Genomic DNA, 22,201 nt, shown 5'->3' on the forward strand with positions numbered 1-22,201 from the left:
CAAGATATCTTCGAATTCCAACTTACACATGATTAACCCTATACATAGATGTAATCTTTTGATATGGCTTTATATATACTTGAATATAACTGTTGACAAAAATGGCAGACATGAATGTGCCATGCAACCATAAGGGGCAAAGTTTGTCTTCTTCATCCCCAAAACCGCCACTTTCAACAAAGAAACATTACGGCAGAAAATGATTATTACCAACAGTACGTTCCAAAGCAAGAAATTGAAAAAAAAAAATTGTAACAGAAATAAAAGGAGACTAGGGTCACTGTATTTGATTTAAAATAAAAAAAAAATTATAAAAAAAAATATATAATTTGAAAACGTTGAAAAATATGTATTTATAAATGTAATGCAAACACTTGATTGTATTTTACTAAACATTTAAGTGTATTTTTTTAAAAAAATTATATTTAAATCAAAATACAAGAGAAGAGGGCATAAATAAAACAAAAGAGTAATTGATGATAAAGAGGGGGGAGGGGAAGGGGAGATGGTGATGATGGTTCGAAGCCAATCCAAACCATCATTGCGAATCTTGGGACGGCCTAGCCCACCATCATTTTAGAAGCCCTAGCCATGAGTCACATAATTGTCCCTCTCATACCCATAATGCTTAAATGGTGCCGAAACTGCCCTTGGTTCCTGCAAGAACCCAAAAACCATCATCATTCCCATGACGCCATATCCATCATCATGGAACCAAAAACATTAAAGCTTTTAGGCTCCTACGCCTAACCGGCCGCCTTCCATGCTTACACATGCATGATTGTTGTGTCAGAGAGAGAGGGTGATGTCCCCCCTCTCTACCCATGAGTCTCTCTCTCTTTAAAAAAAAAAAAAAAAAAACAATTTCTCTTCCTCTCTGGAGATTTTGCTCTATAAATTAACAGCCTCTTTCTTCACTTTGTCCCTCACTTCTCTCTTCCTTTTTTTACTGCTACTTCTCGTTAGAAAACCAGATAGCTTCCTCGACCAAAGTTCTCTAACCAACCTCCGTGAAAAGGTGATCTTTTTTGAATAGATAAAGAGAGAAACAAAGAAGGAGAGGCCCCCACCTCTCTCTCTCTCTCTCTCAAGACTGGAGTTTTTTTTTTCTTTCTTCTTTCTTTCACTAGGAAAGGTAGACATGTTAGTGGAAATTCTGAGCTAGCTCAACCTCTTCTATGTCTATTATAACCGCCTTCGCTTGTCTTCTCTGTTTTGTATGAGAAACTACGAGGGGTTCACATTGTTGGGTTTCCTTGTTTATCCCACCTAATTTTAGGGAGAGAATGTTTTGTCTTTTGAATGTTTCCCCCACCTTGGATTCTCCAACATTTGTTTCTTTAATGGGTTCTTTGTCTTGCTCTAGCTCTGTGGCTGTCTTCTCCTTTTTCTTTTATTTTAATTTTGTATATTTTTTACTTTCGGCTCACTAGCTGCTTTATCATTCAAGGACTCACTCCTCTTTGGTGTATGCAAGTTTTAGAATTGCACTTGTAGATACGAATATAAACAAAAACAAGTTCAAATCTTCATCTTGGCTTGCTACGATCTTTATATATTCTTTTCTTTCTTGTTTGGACAGCCGAAAGAGGTCTGATGAGTGTAGATTCAGACAACTGTTATTCCATCACTTTATAAACACAAGCTGCTGCTGCCTTCCACATGTTCTGTTTTTCATCTCTGTAATTGGAACTAGTCAATAGAAGTAGGATTAAGGAAGAACTGTCCAAGGAAGACTGGTCCCTACAGATTGTAAATTGTATTTCATGGATCTTTTGTTACAATAAAATATAGTATAATGCTACTGTCTCATTTGTTGTATGAAATTTTTTAGTGGCAATAAAAAATGTTATCCGGTTCTGTTCTGATGGTTCTGATGTTTATTGTTTCAGGGGCAAAAGGTGTTTTTATTCGTAAGAATGGATAGGCTGAACTCAAAGCTGTACATGCAGAACTGTTACATAATGAAAGAAAATGAGAGGCTAAGGAAGAAAGCACAGCTTCTCAACCAGGAGAATCAAGTGCTGCTTTCTGAGCTGAAACAGAAGCTCTCCAAGGGAAACCCGAAAACCCATGCTCCAAACACTATTCCTGACCTCAATCTCTGCTCCAGCTCGACCCAAAATCCTTCCGGTTCCAGCAACTGATCTAGCAGGATAAATATCATTGACTCCACTTAGACTCCCTTGGTCTTTTTTTTTCTCTTTTGTGTAAAACCATGGTCAGCAATAGTACTAGTTCCAGTTTCAGTTATGTAGGACAGTAGTAGTGTATCTTTTCTCCAAGGGTCACTTTTGCTTCTATTTCTATCTGTCGTCATATCTTCTTTTTTTGGGGGGGTTAAGATATTGATTTCTGAACTACAAGGATGTATCAGGCTATATATCTACTAGAAAGGAATATAATATTATCATAGTTTTAGATCTCTCTCTATCTCTCTCCCTCTTGTGAGCTGGACTTCTAGATTTAATTAACATCTCCATTAGTTGCTATATATCTTTGGTTTAATCATAATTCCCATGTTTTTCAAACATAAGAAGGAAAAATTGCAGTAAAATGTCTCTCTAAACTTGTTCATGTAAGGGAAATGGCAAATTAAATGATTCTTTTTTTTTTTCGTTCTATACAGGATGGTCTAAATAATGTTCCTACGTCACATCAAAACATTTTTTCAAATTTTATTTTATTTTTTTTAAAAAAAAGTTACTTTCAAAATGCAGTAACAAACAAGTCTCTGTTTACACTGCTAAGATCAGAAGACATCTGCATCAAACAAACAAAAATAATGCATATGCACCCAACACTTGAAAGAAAAACAGAGAAATCAGCACACAAGCAAACTAGTCTGCTATCAATAATTGTTCAAAAGATTCTCGGACCCCGGCTAACTATCACACAATATTCTCATGTTGACATCAATGCCTAACCCTCTGCTATCAGCTGTGAAAAACTGAACCCAAATTTTGGACACAATATTCTCATGTGGCTTCTAAATTTTTTTCCTCTTTCTCAATGGGGCAGATAACAACACAAGGTTGCCAAGTGCCATGACTTTGTGCATGGCCCAACAATTGAACCGTCACTGTGACCATATTTGCTTAGCTCTACCACCACTACATAGGAAGCCAGGATGTGTAGCTTGTCTTTTTTCAGAGCAGAAAAAAGTTCACCCAAAAAGAGGGGAGAGAGAGAGAGAGAGAGAGAGAGAGAGATTAGAAAAGAGGCTTTTCATTCAGATTCTGTCTGAGAAGAGAGTGATGGGAGGATCTAATCAGAGGTAACGTCATCAAAGATTCAGCAGAGAAAGTCAATGAAGGTTTATTAAGTTTGACAAAGTGGTAACCCACAATATCAAACTCGTGGGCGTGACAAATGACATCTGCTGATAGGGCATATATGCCAGGTTGACCATCAAACCCCACAGGATAACATACACAAATATGTCTAATCAAAACTCAAATGCATCTAACAATCCCCCTCAATCCCCTATGGCCTGCCCTCTATGGACCTCGATCTGATGTCACAAAATCATATCTCCGTCTCACAAGTCAATTGAGTAGCTGAATTAGAACAATAGTAACATATTAATCAAATTAAATTTATCTCTTCCTATCGGTTTAAATTTTTAAGACAAATGGTAGTTTAACATGATATCAAAGTCAAAGGTCTTAAGTTTGAACCTTGACTCTGTCATTTATCTCTCATTTTTCAATTAAATATTTTATGTGTTGGGCCTCACCGATTAAAAGGAAGTCTGAATTCACACGTGAAGGAGAATGTTAAAGTATTAATTAAGTGATTAAATTTACCTCTTCATATCAGTTTAAGCTTTTAAGATAAATGGTAGTTTAACACCTTATATATGGTTTCTCTTCTTTAAAAAAAAATAATCAGAACCCATAAAATTCAAGAACTTAAACTCTGAAATCTCCAAATGATAGGCAGAAAAGAAGCAGAAATTGTTAAAGAGATTCGAGTTCTAAGAAAAGAAACAAAACCCAGAACTGAAATGAAGTTAAAGAAGCAGAAATTGTTACCTTGAGACCAAGAACAAGAGAAAGAGCAATGGCAGCCAAGACACCGATAGTGGCAAGGAAAGTTTGGGTATCCAAGGGGCTATCAAAGCTAGTGAAGAGCAAAACGGGGTGGACGAAGAGCCTTGTGGGTGGAATGGCTTTGAGTAGTCTAGAGGAGCAGCGGAAAAGAATGAGCGGCGCACAAAGGGGTCACGAGAGAGAATAAAAAAATAAAAGAGAAAATTAAAAATAACATTTTAATGATATAAGGAAATATTAAGGAAATTTTTTTTTTTTTATAAGGCGTGGTCTCTAGCCGATTTAACTATTTCCTATGGACAATATTAAGAAAATTTATTGTGAAGTGTATTTATATATGAAAAAAAAAAAAAAAAGTATTTTAATTCTCTAAATTTATCTTAAAGTAGAGAAAATGGCCAGAAATATGTTGTTACTACTCTTAAGGGCCAAGGATGGATATGCCTGAAATTTCCAGAAGGGTCATCAATCAGTTAAAACACGATCCCTTTTTTTTTTTGCTTTTTTAAAAAAAGAAAGAAAGAAATAGAAAAAAGAAATAGTAGGATCTCTAGACAACCTAAAATCTCCTTATGTTATCTATATAAAAAATAAAAAATAAAAAATAAAAAATCTCCTTATGTGTGATAATGATTTTTTGAAAAGTATCTTTTTTTTTAGTAATATTTATATTTGAAAAAAAAAAATTGTGAGATTTACTTATAAAATTGGTTGGTTGTGTTTTCAAACAAACAAATATTAAATATGCTTATTTTGAGCAATCTGCACTCATAAATTTTATTTACGAAAAAAAAAAAAAAGTGTGACAATTTTTTTTTCTTCAAGTAATAAGTTAAACCATACAAATATAGGGTCAGTTTGGGTTTGCGATTTCAAAAAGTGCAATTTAAAATTTAAAATAACGATTTTAAAATGTGCGATTTGAAAAAAGTGATTTTTAAAAACGCAGTTAAGCGTTAAGCGTTTGACAAAATTGCAGTTTAACCTTTAAAATTTTGCGTTTTTTTAAAAAAGCACAATCTTACCTGCGATTTGAAAAGACAGATTTTATGCGTTTTCAAATTGCAATTTTTAAAAACGCAGTTCCCAAACGATTTATGTTTTGCGATTTGATTTAAAATCGCACTTATTATCTACGAAATCATAATCACAAACACACCCACTTAAAAAATTAAGCACTTATTTTTCCAAAATGTTCTTATGAGAGATGGTAAAAGGTTTTCTAAATAGTGTTTTATGTTTTAAACTGTTTGATAATAATGTTAAAAAAAAAAAAAGGAATATTATTTAATTTTAAAAACAGAAACAAAAATTCAAAACCATTACATAATTAGGCCTAATTTTTCTGTTCAACTCTTATTATTATTATTATTATGTTTCAGTTTGAGATCTAAATATAGGCAAAACTTAGACAAGATGAACAACTTGTCCCTATATGGTCAAAAATTCAAAATGGTCTCTATACGGCTACGACTGGTTCAAATTCAATACAAATTATATTTGCCCAAGTTTTCCCTTGTTTCACAAGTTACGCACTGCAGATTCTGGGTCATCATAACGATATCTAAGACCTTGGAGCGTTCAGAAGGTAAATCGAAACAGGTAAATGTAGTTTCCAATGATACCACAACCGATGCCTACAGTTTGACAGAGAAGTACACCCCCAACGCCTATTGGGCCACCCCTCCCCACCCAACCCCCCCCCAAAAAAAAAAAAAAAAAAAACTAATACTAGTAAGAGCATATTCTCTGCTAAATAGTAGCACCTGCAAGATCTTCTTCGTCAAGTGTAAACAGTCTACACACCGAAAATTCTTACCTAAAACCAAATATAATGATGCTTTTCGAAGAGTAAAAAATAAAAAATGGTACCTGCATATATTAAAGCAGAGGAATTTTGTGTGAGCTGTGAAGGCTGGTTTTTAAATCTTGGCGCCTCTGCATCCTTTTAACATTTTCTCACCCAAAAGTCCTACATCGAAGTCATTACGTGAGCAGGTTCAAAATTTATATTCCCTTTCTAAATTTTCGTAAAAACATCTACCCTAGGACCATTCAAGTTTCGGACTTGGAGATTTACAATAAGCCCACAGCTTCAGATTTCTTGAGAAGAAATTATGGACCTATGGTCCAAGAATACTCTTCTTTTGCCTAGTAAATTGAGAAGTAGAGGCGTGGAGAATGAGACCTATATTTTATATATACAAGCATAAATCCCAAATCCATTTTTCCTCCTTTTAGGGTAGGCTTGAAACTCACCTATGGTCTTGCATGTCTAGCATAATCTCAATTTTTTTATTTATTTTTTTTTATTTTACACCATTTTTAGAATTTTCATCGGATGCAATGAGCTTCCCGTATGTGAGAGGGCAGATGAGCTGCAACTCATTGCAACAGACCCCCGTCCATTTTTTACAGTAGCCTTTTGAATTACATTCTTTCTAACCTATCCAAATAAGGTAGAATGAGAATCACCAGATATCTTGATTAGAAAGCAGTCATTCTCAGTCTGGCTTCTCCTTCTCATAGCAAAATCAACGGTCAATTACCTGAAGGAACCAAAAAAAGCATGATATAACATAATATACCACAAAGGTTGCATCAACTTATCTTCCTTTTCCATCTTCTTTTCTTTTCTTGCTATCCCCCACCCCCCTTCATCTTCAAGTTTTCTTTATAAAAAGAAAAAAGCTATTTTATAAAATGTCACATACTCAGTCCCAAGAACAATATCCATGCCAACATTTGCAATTATTTAATCTATCATTATACAAATCGGGGCGTGTCATTGGAAAAAGAAGCCAGAGGTAGCCCACCATTCCAGCAAGAAATGCAACACTTACCATCCCTGAAACAATCATGAAAAAAAATGAAGTGAGCTTTGACAAAAGAAGATTCAAGAAAATAATAATAATGTGATACCAGAGACTTAAAAATCAACGTTCCAACATCAACATGCGTAAATTTACAATTACATTATTGTGAAGAGCAATTCAGAGTTTAATATCTATATTGATCAGAAGCACTACAATTAGAATCACCAACAGTTTAGATTATTGTCAAAGACTGAACAGAACAGCAAAATTTTAAGATGATAAAGCTTGATCAACATTTAAAAGAGGCAAGGGATAATCAATATATCTCAAAACTTCAATAAATTTGTTTTCCCAATCATCTGGACAATCAGAGGAATCATCTGTTATAGTTTGTGTTTTTACCCAGTTAGGAAAAACAAAAGACAAAGCAGTGCAGGGTCTATAACATATCTTTAAGATTTTCATATAATTTAGAAGGTTAGCTCCACTTTTTCTTAGTGTTGTGTTTGGATGGGGGATTTTGAGGCAGGTTTTTATTTAGAGTTGTGCCGTAGGATTTTCCAATGTCAATTCCCCCCTCTTTGGGTCAACAACAGAATTGTTTCAAAAAACTTTACGCAACTTTGAACATAAGATTTTTTTTTTTTTTTTTTATAGGTAAGCAAAGAAATTTTATAAAAAGCGTAAAGACACCCCTAAGCATTTAGGAAGTATACAAAAAGAATACCAAAACAGAAAAAGAAAGAAAACAGAACCCGCAAAACAAAAAAAATGAGGAAACCCAAGCACCCTAACAAGAATCAGCCCACAAAACCCAGAGAACAATACATCACAACAAGGGTTCTCTTGCCTTTCCCTGACTAGAACCAAAACCCCTATAATCAAGACATCATAATTACTCTTAAGTTCTTCACCTCTCTACTCCCTTTAAACTTAGGAGTGGAGACTAAAAACTCTTGAAGCTACTCTTCATCAATTTTTAAGGAAAAGTTGTTATTGTATAAATTCTACAATATTACTATTTTCATACTACTACCATTACTCTTCATATTTTCACTACCACCATTATTGTTACCACCACTGCCTCCACCACCATCACCATCGATGCGATCGCCATAAGTACCATTACCACTGCAATTGCATCCGTTGTTACCACACATGCCACAACTATCACTATGACACCATACCACCACCATTACCAAGCTATTGCAATTACCAATAACATCATCGTTGTAACTACTATAATACTTTAATTTCTTATAATATACTTATACAAACAACAACATTCTAAATTGAAGGAATTAATGTTGCCATCAATTTAAATTCTGTCACTTTGAAAATTGTAAGAATTTTTCAAAATTTTAATCAAAACACAATCTATGAGATTAAAATCCCCCTAAAATCCAATGACCTAACAATTGCAATTAATACTTAAGTTTCCATATATAAATAGTAATTTCACGTGCAAGGGCAAACAAGTCTGGCCTCCTTGTATGAAGTATGATGATACGTTCAAAATTTTAGGGCTTACATGGTAGCACACATGGCAGTACCAAATCCCCAAGACAGCAGTGGATAAGGAGTAGAATCTCCATATATTGTTTCCTTAAGTATTTTAGCTAATAAAGAATGTATTTTCCATTAGTTTATTTCCTTCTTAGTTTATTTTCCTGCATTATGTTATGACGGCTAGACCTAATGGTTATGTCTTATGACCTAGCCATCTCCTATATAAGTGTAACCCTAATCAATAAAATACCATGCTGAATATTATAAACACCTAGATTCTTTTAGTGTCTTAGGAGGTCACGGCTCCCTCAAAGTAGCCATTGGAAATCACGGCTCTCTCAAAATAGCCCAGATCTCTTTTCTTTATTCTTTTTATTATTTGATTGCCTCCAGTGGTATCAGAGCGAAGGTTGATTGTTTTCTACAACAATCTCGGATCCTCACTATCACCATGTCTTCCCGATTTTTCCGGAATGAAGAAGAACAAGCAAGGTGGGAAAAGCTGCGGTCAAAATTCCTTGTGTGCAAAGAGGAATCAAGCAAACTGATGGAGGAGATCAGGAAAAGAATTTAAAGCTTTTCTCCACCACGCACCTCTCCAGCAAGTCAATCCTTGCCCATAACGGAAGAGTTCAACGCAGGTTCTGTTGGTATGAATTTTATGCCCCATATAATCGATGTCAAGGCTGGCAAGGATGTCACGATGCAGCCTGATTTTTCTAGGGGTATTTCAAGGCCTGATGGTCTTGTCGAGGGAGGAGTTGCTGGAATTCTTGTAGCAGCTAGTCCAATGCAGTTTGGCGTCAATAGCAGGGTTCTACCTAGCAACCAGCTTGAGCTGAAACCAAAGAAGCTGAAGAATAGGTCCGGCAGGCCAAGAGAGTCCCTGTGTCTCTATCAAGAAGGGGCTGAAAATATCAAGGGAGTGCTGCAGCAGATTGTGAAGAAGAAAGAAGAGAGGAAGCAAGGGTTGGTAGAGCATGGAGTAATTTTTACAAAACCAGAACTGAAACAGAATGAGAAGGAGAAGGGAGAGCATGGCGTGATTTTTGCTTGGTTAAGGAAGAGAAAGAAAAACAAAAAAGAAGAAGTTGGTCAAAGAAGTTGGGATTTTATCGCTGGATCGACTTTTCCATATGGAATTAAAGCTCATGTTCTCTTATTCGAAACGCCTTGTGATCTTCAACCAATTCTGTGCTTCAATATAATTACCTGGAGTAAGCGCTATAGCTTGTTTCCAATACTCAGCGGCTTGATCGAACCAAGCCTCTGCAATTTCAGAATCTCCCTGTCGAATGGCCTGTTCTCCCCGGTCGGAATAGGCAGTTAAATTCCTTCCCTTAGAACCGTACTTGAGAGTTTCCTACTCATACGGCTCAGCAGTCAATTCTTTTGGTGTCCCATTTTTTAATCTACCATATCTAATTGAATGAGATTTCTCATAGATCTATATTGAATTGAATGAGATTTCTCATAGATCTATATATCTCATTTTTTTCTCGAGTTAACCAAAAGATATTAATTACATGAGTTTCAAACTTTAATTTTGATTAATAATTTAACCAGTTTTAGTTTTATCTTTTTTCCCACCTTCAGAAGAATAAAGCATAGGCATTTTCACTATCATTAGAATTTTCTAAAAGGTAACTATCTCGGTTTCATATATAAATTTCTATAGAATCTTTGAAAAAGACTTTCTTTCATAAGAAATAAAAGACTTACTATCTTTGGGATCTGATTCTACACCGCTGCTCAATACCTTAGGGGATCGACTCTATTACATAAGTTGATTCCTAACTTTTATCTCATATCGTGACATAAGTAAGCAGTTCTTATTGTATCGGCCCAAAACCTCACTAATTGATCATTATGTACACACGAAGGGCCTCAAGCTTGGAATTTATTTTGATGCTAGGATTTCTACATGTCAAGGGCGACCAAGATCGCTTTTTCATGAAAATAATGATGCAGAACAGTTTGCTTCTTGGGGTGTAGATTATTTGAAATATGACAACTGCTTCAATCTGGGCATCGATCCAAAAGAAAGATACCCACCAATGCGTAATGCTCTAAATGCAACTGGATGGACAATTTTCTATTCCCTTTGCGAATGGGGGGTGGATGACCCAGCCTTATGGGCAGACAAGGTTGGAAACAGCTGGCGTACTACTGATGACATCAATGATACATGGGCAAGCATGGTTACTATTGCCGATCTAAATGACAAATGGGCAGCCTATGTGGGTCTTGGTGGACGGAATGATCCAGATAGGTTGCAAGTTGGCAATGGAGTGAGTTTTGCAAAACCAGAATTCTTCCTTGGGGACAAGAAAGATGTTAGGGGAGAGGGATGATACGTTCAGAAGTTTAGTGCTTACATGGCAGCACACGTGGTAGTACCGAATCCCCAAGACAGCAGTGAATAAGGAGTAGAATCTCCATATATTATTTCCCTACGTGTATTAGCGCCTAATAAGAAATGTATTTTCTATTAGTTTGTTTCCTTCTTAGTTTATTTTCCTGCATTATGTTATGACGGCTAGACCTAATGGTTATGTCTTATGACCTAACCGTCTTCTATATAAGTGTAACCCTAATCAATAAAATAGCATGCTGAATATTATGAAAACCTAGAACCTCTTTGGAGTCTTAGGAGGTCACGGCTCCCTCGAAGTAACCATTAGAGATCACGGCTCTCTCGAAATAACTCATATCATCTTTCTTTGTTCTTTTTATTATTTGATTGCATCATATGACCAAAGTCTGATAAAGATATAAAGATTTAAGAGGCACAAAGAGAGCAGCAGTATCAAGAAAAAAGGTTATACCCGCTTGTAATGACAGATAGATACCACAAGTTTTCAATAAGCAAAGCAATACCAAACATTATAACTAACAAGACGTTCTTATATGCTCAAGTCATCAATGCTTGGTTAACAGGAAAATTTACTGGCATACCACTCCTTCGTGAAAACAGCACGGGCAATCCCATAAAATTGCAAAATGTATGAGCAACTAACGGAGCAAGAAGATGTCCTGAAACAAGAATGCAGCAGTCAGATAGAAATCTATCAAATGCATAAGGAGACCAAAAAAGCCATCAATACCTAAGAATAAACTGTGGTATCATCCATGAAAAACTAAAAAAATATTAAAGAAAAAAGATCAAATTCTGACGCAACAAGAATCATCTTAATTGAGTAGCTATGAGGATCAAGCAAGTACAAGAGTCATTGATCTTTGAATAGGATAACATGAATGCTTAGGCATCTACACTTGATAAATTACAGTCATCTCTTTCTGGTAAATGACAAGCTTAGATAACTCACACAAAGATGACTACGATACTTGGTAACAACTACATACCACCCAATCTTCAGTAATCACCAACTCAAAAGTCAAAATTGTTAACATATATTTGTGTGTGTGTGTGTGTGTGTGTGTGTGTGTGAGAGAGAGAGAGAGAGAGAGAGAGAGAGAGAGAGAGAGAGAGAGAGAGAGAGAGAGAGAGATGTAGAGCTATCATGAGAAGCAACTTTGTTTGACCTCTACAGTTCACTGTGATCAGAATCTTAAACCTGAGATTCTTCCATTTTTTTATTTTAAGTTCTGTAATTTAAATTGTAAAACTTGAATAACAACAGCCACTACCTCATTGCCTACAACAACAAAACTGAATTTCCAGTAAAATAGTGACTCAGTATACAACTTAGCCAGACAAACAAAGATGACTACGATACTTGGTAACAACTACGTACCACCCATTCTTCAGTAATCACCAACTCAAAAGTCAAAACTGTTAACATATATATTTGTGTGCGTGTGTGTGTGTGTGTGTGTGTGAGAGAGAGAGAGAGAGAGAGAGGTAGAGCTATCATGAGAGGCAACTTTGTTTGACCTCTACAGTTCACTGTGATCAGAATCTTAAACCTGAGATTCTTCCATTTTTTTATTTTAAGTTCTGTAATTTAAAATGTAAAACTTGAATAACAACAGCTACTACCTCATTGCCTACAACGACAAAACTGAATTTCCAGTAAAATAGTGATTCAGTATACAACTTAGCCAGACACAATTCTAACTGCAGATTCTCTGTGCAACTTCTCTATATAAATGACATCAAGGGCAGCACTATATTATTACTAATCAAAAAAAAGAAAAGAAAAGAAAAGGTAGCACTATATTATTAAGAAAATTCTACTAAGCCCAGGGTAATTTATGTGATTGACCAACTGGCAGCATGGCTCCACAAACTAAAGTAATTACATATAGTCTTAACTCAAACTCTCTTGGAAGTTTGTCAAGCAAAATTTCCCGGCCCGTGTAATTGTGTATTAGTTATTAGATGCAAATGTGTCAAATATTCACTTACCAGTTCGAATGAGGAGGAAAGATGCATATGACCCAAAGATTACAGTGTAACCAAGCTGGAGACCTGAAAATCACACATAACCAATTCAAGGAACTGATATCTGGTGGATGGACTATGTAAATTTTGAGAACCACATGTATCCCATGGAAAGAGTAAAACTTGTATCTACCTACAGCCAAGGAAGTTTTGATCAAGCTATAGTTTTTCTTGCTGTAGAACTCCATTAAATGGTTTAGATGTGCTGCAAAACATGTTCACAAACAGTAAGACTGGGAATAAACAATGATCAGTATGGATGTTTCAAGTACTTAGATAAACTTGGATAGAGGATTCTCCCGCTTTTCCATATTAGCAACTCACTTTTTGTCTTTTATATATAAATTTTAGGGCGAATTATCATAGTTTCTAGACTTAACTCCAACGTAATTATGGACAGATTATGTCTACATCAGTTTTCAAGCTATACCAGAATGTCAGTTCCATAGATCAATAGCCAATTAGCACAGAAACAGATAGCATAATGACTTTACTCCTAAAGACCATTTAATTCCTAAAATACATCCATAATTGTAATAGATACATTAGTGCCCGCCGAGCTCCAAGCAGGTCACAAGATATGCTACATAATTATCTGAACCAAACATTTAGTATACGCTGAAAATGGTGTGTATCAACTCACCCAAGCTGAAGAAAATAGGGCAGAGACGTATGACAGTGTATGGTTTGAATCCTCCACAGAGTAGTAGAGGTATCATACATGCTCTAAAAACCAGCTCCTCAGTAAGTGGTGCCTGTTCAGTAAAGCACTGTCAGAAATTGCGTAATTGAAGATACTTCTGGGTTCAATCTTTCAAATAGATGAATTACAAATAATAATAATAAAAAGATTCAACAATGACAGGACAATCATAGATCCACAACCCTTCATCATGAAGAAATTTACTTATTTACAACTTAACAAACACTTAGGACTCTCACATTCCTATGTGATGCACACTAGAAATTTTCAAATTAGTTATCAAGTTAATGTCAAATCATTATTATTGATCATTTTCCAATACAACTACAGGCTTTTCTTGTGCACAAAGTCTCAAAATTGAGCCCAACAGGCACGCCAAATGGTAAAGCTACTGACCACAACATAACTACGCCAAACCAAAACATTTGAAGCAACCGAAACTATCGAAGCAAGGAACTTTTGCAATGAAATGCCTTCGCCATCGCGAGTGGCGTTTTCCCTCCGCGAGTCCACCAATAACATAGTCTTCAGCACCAAAGATCCGGCGTACATCAGAGAAGTCAATGAAAGAGGAAACAGCACAGCTTGCCACTGATTTCACACACAAAATCGCAATTCAGCAATGCAAATTTAGCAACCACTCGCTATTACGCATCCAAATCGAAAAATTACCATATGCAAAAGAAAGTGCGCGTAAGTCACAATCTTAGCAAACAATTAAGAAAAGAAATTACGTGTTAGATTACGATACTGACAATATGGTCCACTCGGATGCCGTAAACACCGAACAGAATCGATGCCTCGCTGCTTCTTATCTGGCAACCAATTCAACAATGAAGACATTTGAGCTCGGCGATTTTCTCCGAAGCAAAAGCGTATTTTTGAGAGGGATGGGAGCTTACGGGGAGGATGAGAGCGCTGACGAGGAGTGAGAGAATAGAGGAGATAGCGGTGCACACGAACCGTCGGATCATGAAGGTCTTCAAGGAGGGAGGGGGTGGGAGACGGAGGATCAGAGTGGGCGCGTAGAGAATCGCAACGTAGAGTAAGGCCATGGCCGTGCAGGCCGTCACTGCCGTCGGCTTCGAAATGCCCTCTTCTTCTTCTTCCATTGCTCTTGGTTTAGCTTTCAAGACCTAGAGGCTAGAGAGAATAAGAAGGAGATTTTCTGCTTACTTGCTTTTGTGCTTGTTCGTTGGAGTTTCGTTGACTTGGGGACGACTACTTGGAATCTCCGTGTCTCCCAGTATTTCTTTTCTGGTGAACGGTGACCGCTGACCGGGACTCGCTTTGGGTCACTGGGAAATTCCCCCTTTTATTATTATTTTTTCTTTTTTTTTCATGTAATAAAATGTTGAACCAAACGGGAAAAAAAGAGTAAATGTACGATAAATTTTTGAATAAATACACATTGAATTCACTTATTCACATTTAATTTTTAACTTTCACTGCATAATTTTTTTGCAAATTCGGAGGTCTTTACGTGAGTTTTCTATTCAATTTTTTTTTACATCCGTTAACGCTATATCAGTATTTTTGTCCAATTACATTAAAATAATATTTTTTTATTGGGTTATAAATTTAAATCTAAAAAAGAAAAAACGAAAAAAAAGTCACCCTACACCAAGGAGCATCCCCATAGCTGGCCAATGTGGCCGGCCACCCCAGCCGTGGTGCTGAAGTCGAGTTGTGGGTCCCAGCAACGGCCACAACTGGTGGTCTCCTTATCGTTGGCAGAGCAATCTTTGTCATGGTGTTGTTGTGGGTGTTGGTCAAGTCGCGCGTTCTTGGAGATCAAGGGTTTGAGGATCTTGGGATTGTTGTCAACGGGGGTCAGAGGTGGGACGAGTTGTGTTGTCAGGAGTGGTTTGGGAAAAATTGATAGTGGTCTTGTGAATTGTGATCTAGGGTTTCTGTTGGAGGTGGACAAAGAGGAGAATTGGAAGAACGTGGTTATTGTTAGTGTGACCAAAATCCACAAAAGCAAACAAGAGTAGGATACCAAGGATTTTTCTTTAAGAGTTACACGTCGTCAAAGTATATATGGGTTCTGAGCTTTATAATTCTTGAGCAAACATCTTTCTTTAAGATACTTTTCGTAGAAGAGTAAGACTCAATAGACTTTATCATGATATTAAAGCTTCAAGATTTTGGACAATGTCAAGTTTTCTCTTCCGTTGTACACTTGTTTAGACAATAATACTACACGTAAGGATGCGTGTAAGAGTCTCACATTATCAAAATATACCTGAATCGTGGGTTTTATAATCTTTGACAATAGATTTTACCATTTTGTTGTTGCCAAAATCACTCTTGAGTGTTGATTTAGTGTTTTTTTGTGTAGAGACAGTCAAACCGTGCTGGCAAAGAAGCAGAACACGTTGGCAGCATTTGGAGCTGTGCGAGAAGGCCTGGATTGTACCCATAGCTCGAACTTCTGGGGATGGCTCTGCGAAGTTGGTGATAGGCCGCGGCGTCTACTATGATCAGTTCTGGTAGGAACTTTGAGCTCTAATACCATTTTGATGAATAACCAATTGAGATTAAGCTCAACAAATACACAGAAAAACTATACACTCAGACTCGAACCAGCAAAATGACATCTCACCAATGTTTAGAGAAATCTCGTCTTTAGAAGGATAATGAAAAATAAAGACTCCTAATTAACATGTGTGTGATTAATTGTACAACAAAATATTAAATATAAAATTTAAAAAAAGATAAATATTTTTTTGACAAAGTATAAACTTTTATTAAGAAAAAAACCACATTGCCAAACCCAGAAAATCTACTATTCATAAGACAAAACTAGTTATAACGTAGTAATACTCACATAACCCGATACAGTAGTCATACCTCTAACTATAACACGTACCTATATGTGAATACTTCTCAACCAGATCTCATGTTTGAAGATTGAAGGGGTCTTCAATAAACCCCTTTACCATAAGAGTCCTTCTTAAGCTAGACTTCAATTGATCAAATCACACAAAATAAAAACTCTAAGAGAGTTAACAAATATTATAATCTCTGCCTAAACATCATCTCTTAGCACACGCATAATTTTACACTGAATTCCTTACAAAACAACAGCTTAGGAGCCCCTTTAAATAGACGCTGAAATAACTAATTTTACATAAACTCGAATTTCTTTAGGCGGCATTTGGACATGATCTCTGGCATTTGGACTTTCAGGCAAAAATAGAAGTGTGTTTGGACATGCAATCCTAGCGTCTAGACAATTGCGCAAAGTACTTCCAACGTTTGCAATCATCACATTTGTATCCGAACCTTCATGCAGACATGTGCTCTCTGTGGTTCTCGTCTGCTGGGTTGTGCGGATCTCTTCCAGACTTTTGCTCTCGAAATTCAAGGTTTGCTATGCCGTTTAGACTTTCATAGAACTTCTGCTCTCGGTGGCTCACGTTCGGACTCTAGTATCTGGGCGTTCGGATGAGCTGTAAGGAAAACCAATTTTTTGAGCTGTAAAGTCTCAAGAATATTTTCTTCAACAAGAAATTGCCTTCCTAGTGATATTCTGTATATATATTATGTCTTGATCAGTCCATTCCATATTTGGAATTAATATTCTGCAATATTATTTTGAAAGACTTTGAATTACGATGTCCCTGTTAAGCAGTGCACAGATAAGGAATCTTTTTGTCAGCATAATAAGAACCAATTAAGAACAATTAATTATGCAAAATATTTTCTACTTAATAGATATTTCATTTCTCAGTTAATATATTCTGCAATATTTTCACCATTCAACCATTTCATTTTCTTGAAAAATATTCTGCAACATTATTTCTTTTGCTCTTTTTTTTTTAGGAATACTCTGCAATATTCTTCCTTATTTGGCTTTTTTTTTTTTCTTGAATAAACCAATTAAATTTTCACACCGAATTTATCAATAATTAAAAACCCAACGGATAATTTGTGAAAAAAAAAACTATTTTGGTAAAATAGTTTCAGAGCATTTCGTTCTGATGACTCCAGTATATTTATCCCGAAAATATAGGGTAAATAGACTGGTTAGGTGTTCTAACTACGAACCCAAGACATTTCTTAATTTTCTTTGCATTAATTCTTCAAGTATATCGTAGAGAAATAATAAGAAAGGATGCCAAAAAAAAAAAAAAAAAAAAAATCGTACTGATAAAAATCTTAACAAATCGAATTTGCAAAATCTGTAAGCTGTAATGCTTTGTCCACATCTTTTACTAGTTGAACTTACGTATTATTAATACATATAGGAGTTTTTAATTTTGTAAAAATATTTTTGAGCATGTGAGGATGTTATTTTAGGATTAATGTTAAAAATTATATTTTTATTTTATTATTATTTTGTCTTGTTTACCCGTTAATCGATCCTTAGATATTATTGTTAAAAAGAAAAAAAAATTATAAAAGAATGATCGACACTATGGCATTAGCAAAATAAAATAATAATTGATATGTTTGTTAATAATAATAATAATATTAATAATGAGAGAAAAAGTGTGATTTTATTACTCAATATCTTTTTTTCTTGAAGGATTTTATTCACCAGATTCGCGTGCGGTTCCCACGCGATGCCAGAGAGACGCGTTCCCCCTGATGAAAAAGGCAAGGTAATTCTCTTCTCCTTTCGAGGGGGAGAAGGTAATCCTGCATCCCCATAAACGTCACCGCTCCAAAATCTCGCCGTTAAAAACCCCTGACCTCCCAATCTCCTGATTCTCCTCACTCAAAATGTCAAATATGCCATTACAACACTCCAATTCATAAAACACAACCGCTCACACACATCGCTCCCCAAACTCTGCAAATCAATTGCTGTTCTCGTCGCTCTTTGATCCCCCAATCCAAAAACCCTAACTTTTCGAATAACTTTTTTTTTTTTTTTTGTTTTTTTTAAAATTGTTTAGTTCTTTCTCCGATCCAGGAAATGACGAAGGAGTTCGGGGTGCCTCCGGTGATCTTTCCGGCCGGCGGGAACCCGGGAGCCGGCGCCGGAGTCCCGCAACGGCGGGTACCGACGGCGCCGTTTCAGCCCCAGCGGCCCTCGGCCTCCAGCATGCCCTTCATGTCCTTCGACATAGGGCCCGCAGCGGCCTCCACCTCCTCCTCCGCTGCGATCTACGGCGGACCTATCGTCGGAGGCATGGGAGGCGCCCCCGGAGGAGCGAGCTTCGAGGACGAGGATCCGTTGCTGGACGAGCTCGGGATCCACCCAGACCAGATCTGGCGCAAAACCAAGTCCATCTTGAACCCCCTCCGGGTCAACCCCACCATCCACAAGGACTCGTCGGACCTCTCAGGCCCGATCCTCCTCTACATGTCGCTCTGCCTCTTCCAGCTCCTCGCCGGGAAAATCCAGTTCGGCGTCATCCTCGGCTGGATCGTCGTCTCCTCCATCTTCCTCTACGTCGTCTACAACATGCTCGCCGGGCGGAACGGTAACCTCGACCTGCACACGTGCACGAGCGTGGTTGGCTATTGTATGCTGCCGGTGGTGATCCTCTCCGCCGTGTCGCTGTTCCTGCCACAGGGCGGTCCCGTCAGATTCGCGATCGCCGCGGTGTTCGTGGTCTGGGCGACGAGGGCATGCACGGGCCTCATGGTCGTCCTCGCCGATGGCGGCGACGAGCATCGCGGGCTGATAGCGTATGCATGTTTTTTGATTTATACTCTGTTCTCGCTACTTGTTATATTCTAGGGAGGAATTGGTGATCTCTGATTGGAATTGAAATTTTGTTTGGTTAAATAGAACATATATTTTGTTTGTAGATGTAATTGTTTCCTTATCATGCGAACACGAATCTAAAACCCTATGATTGGATTGAATTTGATGTTGTAGGAACTTATCAAAAAAAAAAAATTGATGTTGTAGGAAATGGTGAGAATACTTGTAAATGATTTTTTATGAGATTTTTAGGTTGAATGTTCTCCTAAATTAACCCCGAAGGGTTGGCTCAAGTTGTAAGACCTTTGGTCTTTGTTGTAGTTACATGAGGTCTAAGGTTCAAATCCTGTTAGGTGCAAACAATTCTTTGGGGTCTGCCGGCAAAGCTGGAGTATTAACCCGATCCGTGTGGAGGGGGCGCTTTACATGGGTCCGAGGTTTACCTAACAGGGGTGGGTACACGAAGTCGAAGTGGCCCTGCCTTGAAGGGTTCCTCGTCAAAAAAAAGAAAAAAAAGTTCTCCTAAATTTGGTGTATTGATTTTGAATTGGCCTATGCTTTGTGATTGGCTCTTTTGTTGTTTTGGTTTGTTGCTTGCTATAATGTATCTGAGTTTTACTATCGAATGTAAAGCTGAAATAGATTGAGACATCTATGTCGATAAATCCATAGACCCAGTTTGTCGAATCCGTTATCTTTTCCCCATAAACTGATATCTCTTCTTCTCAAAAATCTTTTGCTTATTGTCCCTGTCTTGTTTCATTGAGTCGCTCTTCTATCACAAAATATAAGAATATTTTGATGTTTTTGCAAAGTGGTTGAGCTGTTCATAAGGATTCTTAAGGTTATCAATCACTTTAACTTGGATCTGTTTGCTTGATTAAGCTTCTAGCCATTATTTTGTTGTAGTTTAGGTTCTGTAGAATTTTGGGGCTGGTATGTACATAATGCTTATAAAGACATTATTTGGCTAAAACATCAGATTTTCTGAAGTTTCCTCATGCATTTGAAAGGCAGTGAACGTATTTCAAGGAATTGACGAGTTGGGTTATTTACTTGGATGAGGAGCGGAAGTTCATTAAAGATATAACTGTTGGCCTCATTCGTTCTGAGTGACTATGTGGCTATTCAAATACCTCTATATTTTTAGAACCCATTTAGTTTTAATTTATAGCTTAACAAATCTTATACTGCACATGCTGAAAGCTAAAACTAACGCTGATATAACTTTGAAAAAAATGGCGAGTGTTACATTTTAACTCCCCTGTGAGTAAAGATTATGAGCTCCGTATGCCTCCAAAATCATTGGTAACAAAGTTGTTTCGTTAGACTATCTTTGTGCAACTGCATTTTTGCGTCCACGATTGTGGATGGGGATAATTGAAGAGAATTGTTAGTCACTTCAATTCTATCTGGTTTTCTTTCAGAGATTCACAACAAAAACACAGGTGGTAGAGATCAAAAAAGTGATTTCTCACAGGATGTTATGAGGTTATGATTTAGTAGAAGTTCTACCCCTCCGCATGATACGAGTTTTTCATTCGTGCAACTCGTTCATCATGTATCTTACACTCTTACAAACCCCACAAAGCTTTAATTTCACTTATTTCTAGGGGCATTGGGGGGTACATGTAATTAGGTACTTATTTAATGATCAAATGGCGATTTTGGTTGATGAACTCGGTATTGCACTATTGCAGGAGGCTTTTTCTGGACTGGCACATTTGAGTTGTTGAGATGAGTTGTTTGGGTGGATATTATATAATTTACCCTGTGATTTTGTTTTATGTTGTATTCTTGCTTTCATGGTCGAGTTGAACATTCCCTCAAGTTATTCCGCTGAGCCATAAAGGCTGTTTGGGAAACGGGCTCGATGGATTCCCTACTAATAAAGTGGAATTTCCTTCTTGAGTGTCCGAATAATTCAAATCTAGCTATCCGGTGACTTTAGGAATGAAAGCTTCGTAGAGAGGGATATTTGTAAACTTTAAAAAAAAAAAGGAAAAAGAAAAAGCTAAGGGGGGATGCCTCTGCTGCCTTTCACACATCGACTCATCTTGGTAATCTTTCTATAAAATGCTTTACATGCGAGGACCTGTTAGTTTGACCTTGAGAAAATAATTTAATTTTGATAAGTTTTTTTGAATTTCGTAGTCAATAAAAATGGAATACGTTTTTGAAGCAGTTCCACCTCCCTTCCCACTTTAGCAAGATTTGGAAATGCACAATCTGAATATTTTATCATCATTGATTAACGACTAACGAGCTTCCAGTTCTAGTTTTTATGCCTACAACAACTGTAAGAAAAGTCCCCGTTCTCCCCTCCAGGTAGGTTTTGTGCAATATTTTTGTTGGAGATTCAACAGACAATTTTAAATGTCATACAGAGTGGGGGGTTTACAGAAAAACAGAGCAAAAGTTTATTCAAGCATTTATCAGTACAAAGTTGTTTTCATCACTGATGATGGATATTATTGTCCGTATGGTTTCCAAGAATGCCCATGGCTAAATCAATTGTAAGCTTGCAGTGTTGCAGGGGTAGTTTTTGCAGTGCTCTGGGAATTCCTAGCTAGTGATGGATCTTATGCTCTATTTGGTTGCCAAGAAGGCCTGTAGCTAAATATGTCACAAGCTTGCTATGTTATGAAATATAAGCCCAATGGGTTATGGGTTTCCTTTTAGAATAATCTGCCAATGTGATCTACTTTTAATGCAGGAGGGAAATTCTATTGCTTGATTGTAGAGGGACCAAGGTTTTCCCTGGTTTGTTTGGACATTCATTCTTGTTTATGACAAGAATCTCTTAACAAACCATGATAATGCAGTGTTATGCTCTTCCTAGTTTTAGGTGTAGGAGCAGGGTTGCTGATGTAGCTGGATGTGGTGGATCGCAAAATCAAACAAATACAAGAATCGCAACTCTTTCCAAAACCAAGAAGAATAAAGGAATTTAGGGAAAATAGAAGATAACCTATTCTCTTGGAATTTCTTAATGAAAATTTAAGAAAATAACACAAACTGCGGCCTATGCTGTCCTTATCA

General features: G+C 36.9%; 3 protein-coding genes across 6 annotated transcripts; 2 read left to right on the forward strand and 1 right to left on the reverse strand.

Moving 5' to 3' along the window:
• Positions 1–350: 350 nt before the first annotated feature.
• LOC133872857 (CAAX prenyl protease 2) lies at positions 351–14,775 on the reverse strand. 2 transcript variants are annotated; one of them, XM_062310479.1, is made up of 11 exons: positions 14,394–14,775; positions 14,247–14,306; positions 13,888–14,082; positions 13,432–13,543; positions 12,922–12,993; positions 12,753–12,815; positions 11,339–11,416; positions 6,531–6,903; positions 5,928–6,027; positions 4,038–4,185; positions 351–657 (listed from the first exon to the last, which is right to left on the reverse strand). In XM_062310479.1, exons 1-8 carry the CDS (start codon positions 14,601–14,603, stop codon positions 6,770–6,772), a joined length of 924 nt encoding a protein of 307 aa, XP_062166463.1. In that variant the 5' UTR covers positions 14,604–14,775; the 3' UTR covers positions 351–657; positions 4,038–4,185; positions 5,928–6,027; positions 6,531–6,769. The 2 variants fall into 2 exon arrangements, with proteins under 2 accessions (XP_062166463.1, XP_062166464.1); XM_062310480.1 differs by lacking the exon at positions 4,038–4,185.
• On the forward strand, positions 803–2,500 carry LOC133872858 (protein LITTLE ZIPPER 3-like). 3 transcript variants are annotated; one of them, XM_062310482.1, is made up of 3 exons: positions 1,423–1,468; positions 1,583–1,759; positions 1,893–2,500. In XM_062310482.1, the coding sequence occupies exon 3, from the start codon at positions 1,920–1,922 to the stop codon at positions 2,145–2,147; it is 228 nt and encodes a 75-aa protein (XP_062166466.1). In that variant the 5' UTR covers positions 1,423–1,468; positions 1,583–1,759; positions 1,893–1,919; the 3' UTR covers positions 2,148–2,500. The 3 variants fall into 3 exon arrangements, with proteins under 3 accessions (XP_062166465.1, XP_062166466.1, XP_062166467.1); XM_062310481.1 differs by lacking the exons at positions 1,423–1,468; positions 1,583–1,759 and adding an exon at positions 803–1,018 and having other exon boundaries at positions 1,893–2,498; XM_062310483.1 differs by lacking the exon at positions 1,423–1,468 and having other exon boundaries at positions 1,516–1,752.
• A 3,264-nt stretch (positions 14,776–18,039) lies between the features above and the next one.
• On the forward strand, positions 18,040–19,320 carry LOC133873779 (uncharacterized). The gene is made up of 2 exons (XM_062311533.1): positions 18,040–18,104; positions 18,419–19,320. The coding sequence occupies exons 1-2, from the start codon at positions 18,066–18,068 to the stop codon at positions 19,190–19,192; spliced, it is 813 nt and encodes a 270-aa protein (XP_062167517.1). The 5' UTR covers positions 18,040–18,065; the 3' UTR covers positions 19,193–19,320.
• Positions 19,321–22,201: the final 2,881 nt, after the last annotated feature.

Source organism: Alnus glutinosa, chromosome 7, assembly GCF_958979055.1.
Source record: "Alnus glutinosa chromosome 7, dhAlnGlut1.1, whole genome shotgun sequence".
Classification (NCBI taxonomy): domain Eukaryota; kingdom Viridiplantae; phylum Streptophyta; class Magnoliopsida; order Fagales; family Betulaceae; genus Alnus; species Alnus glutinosa.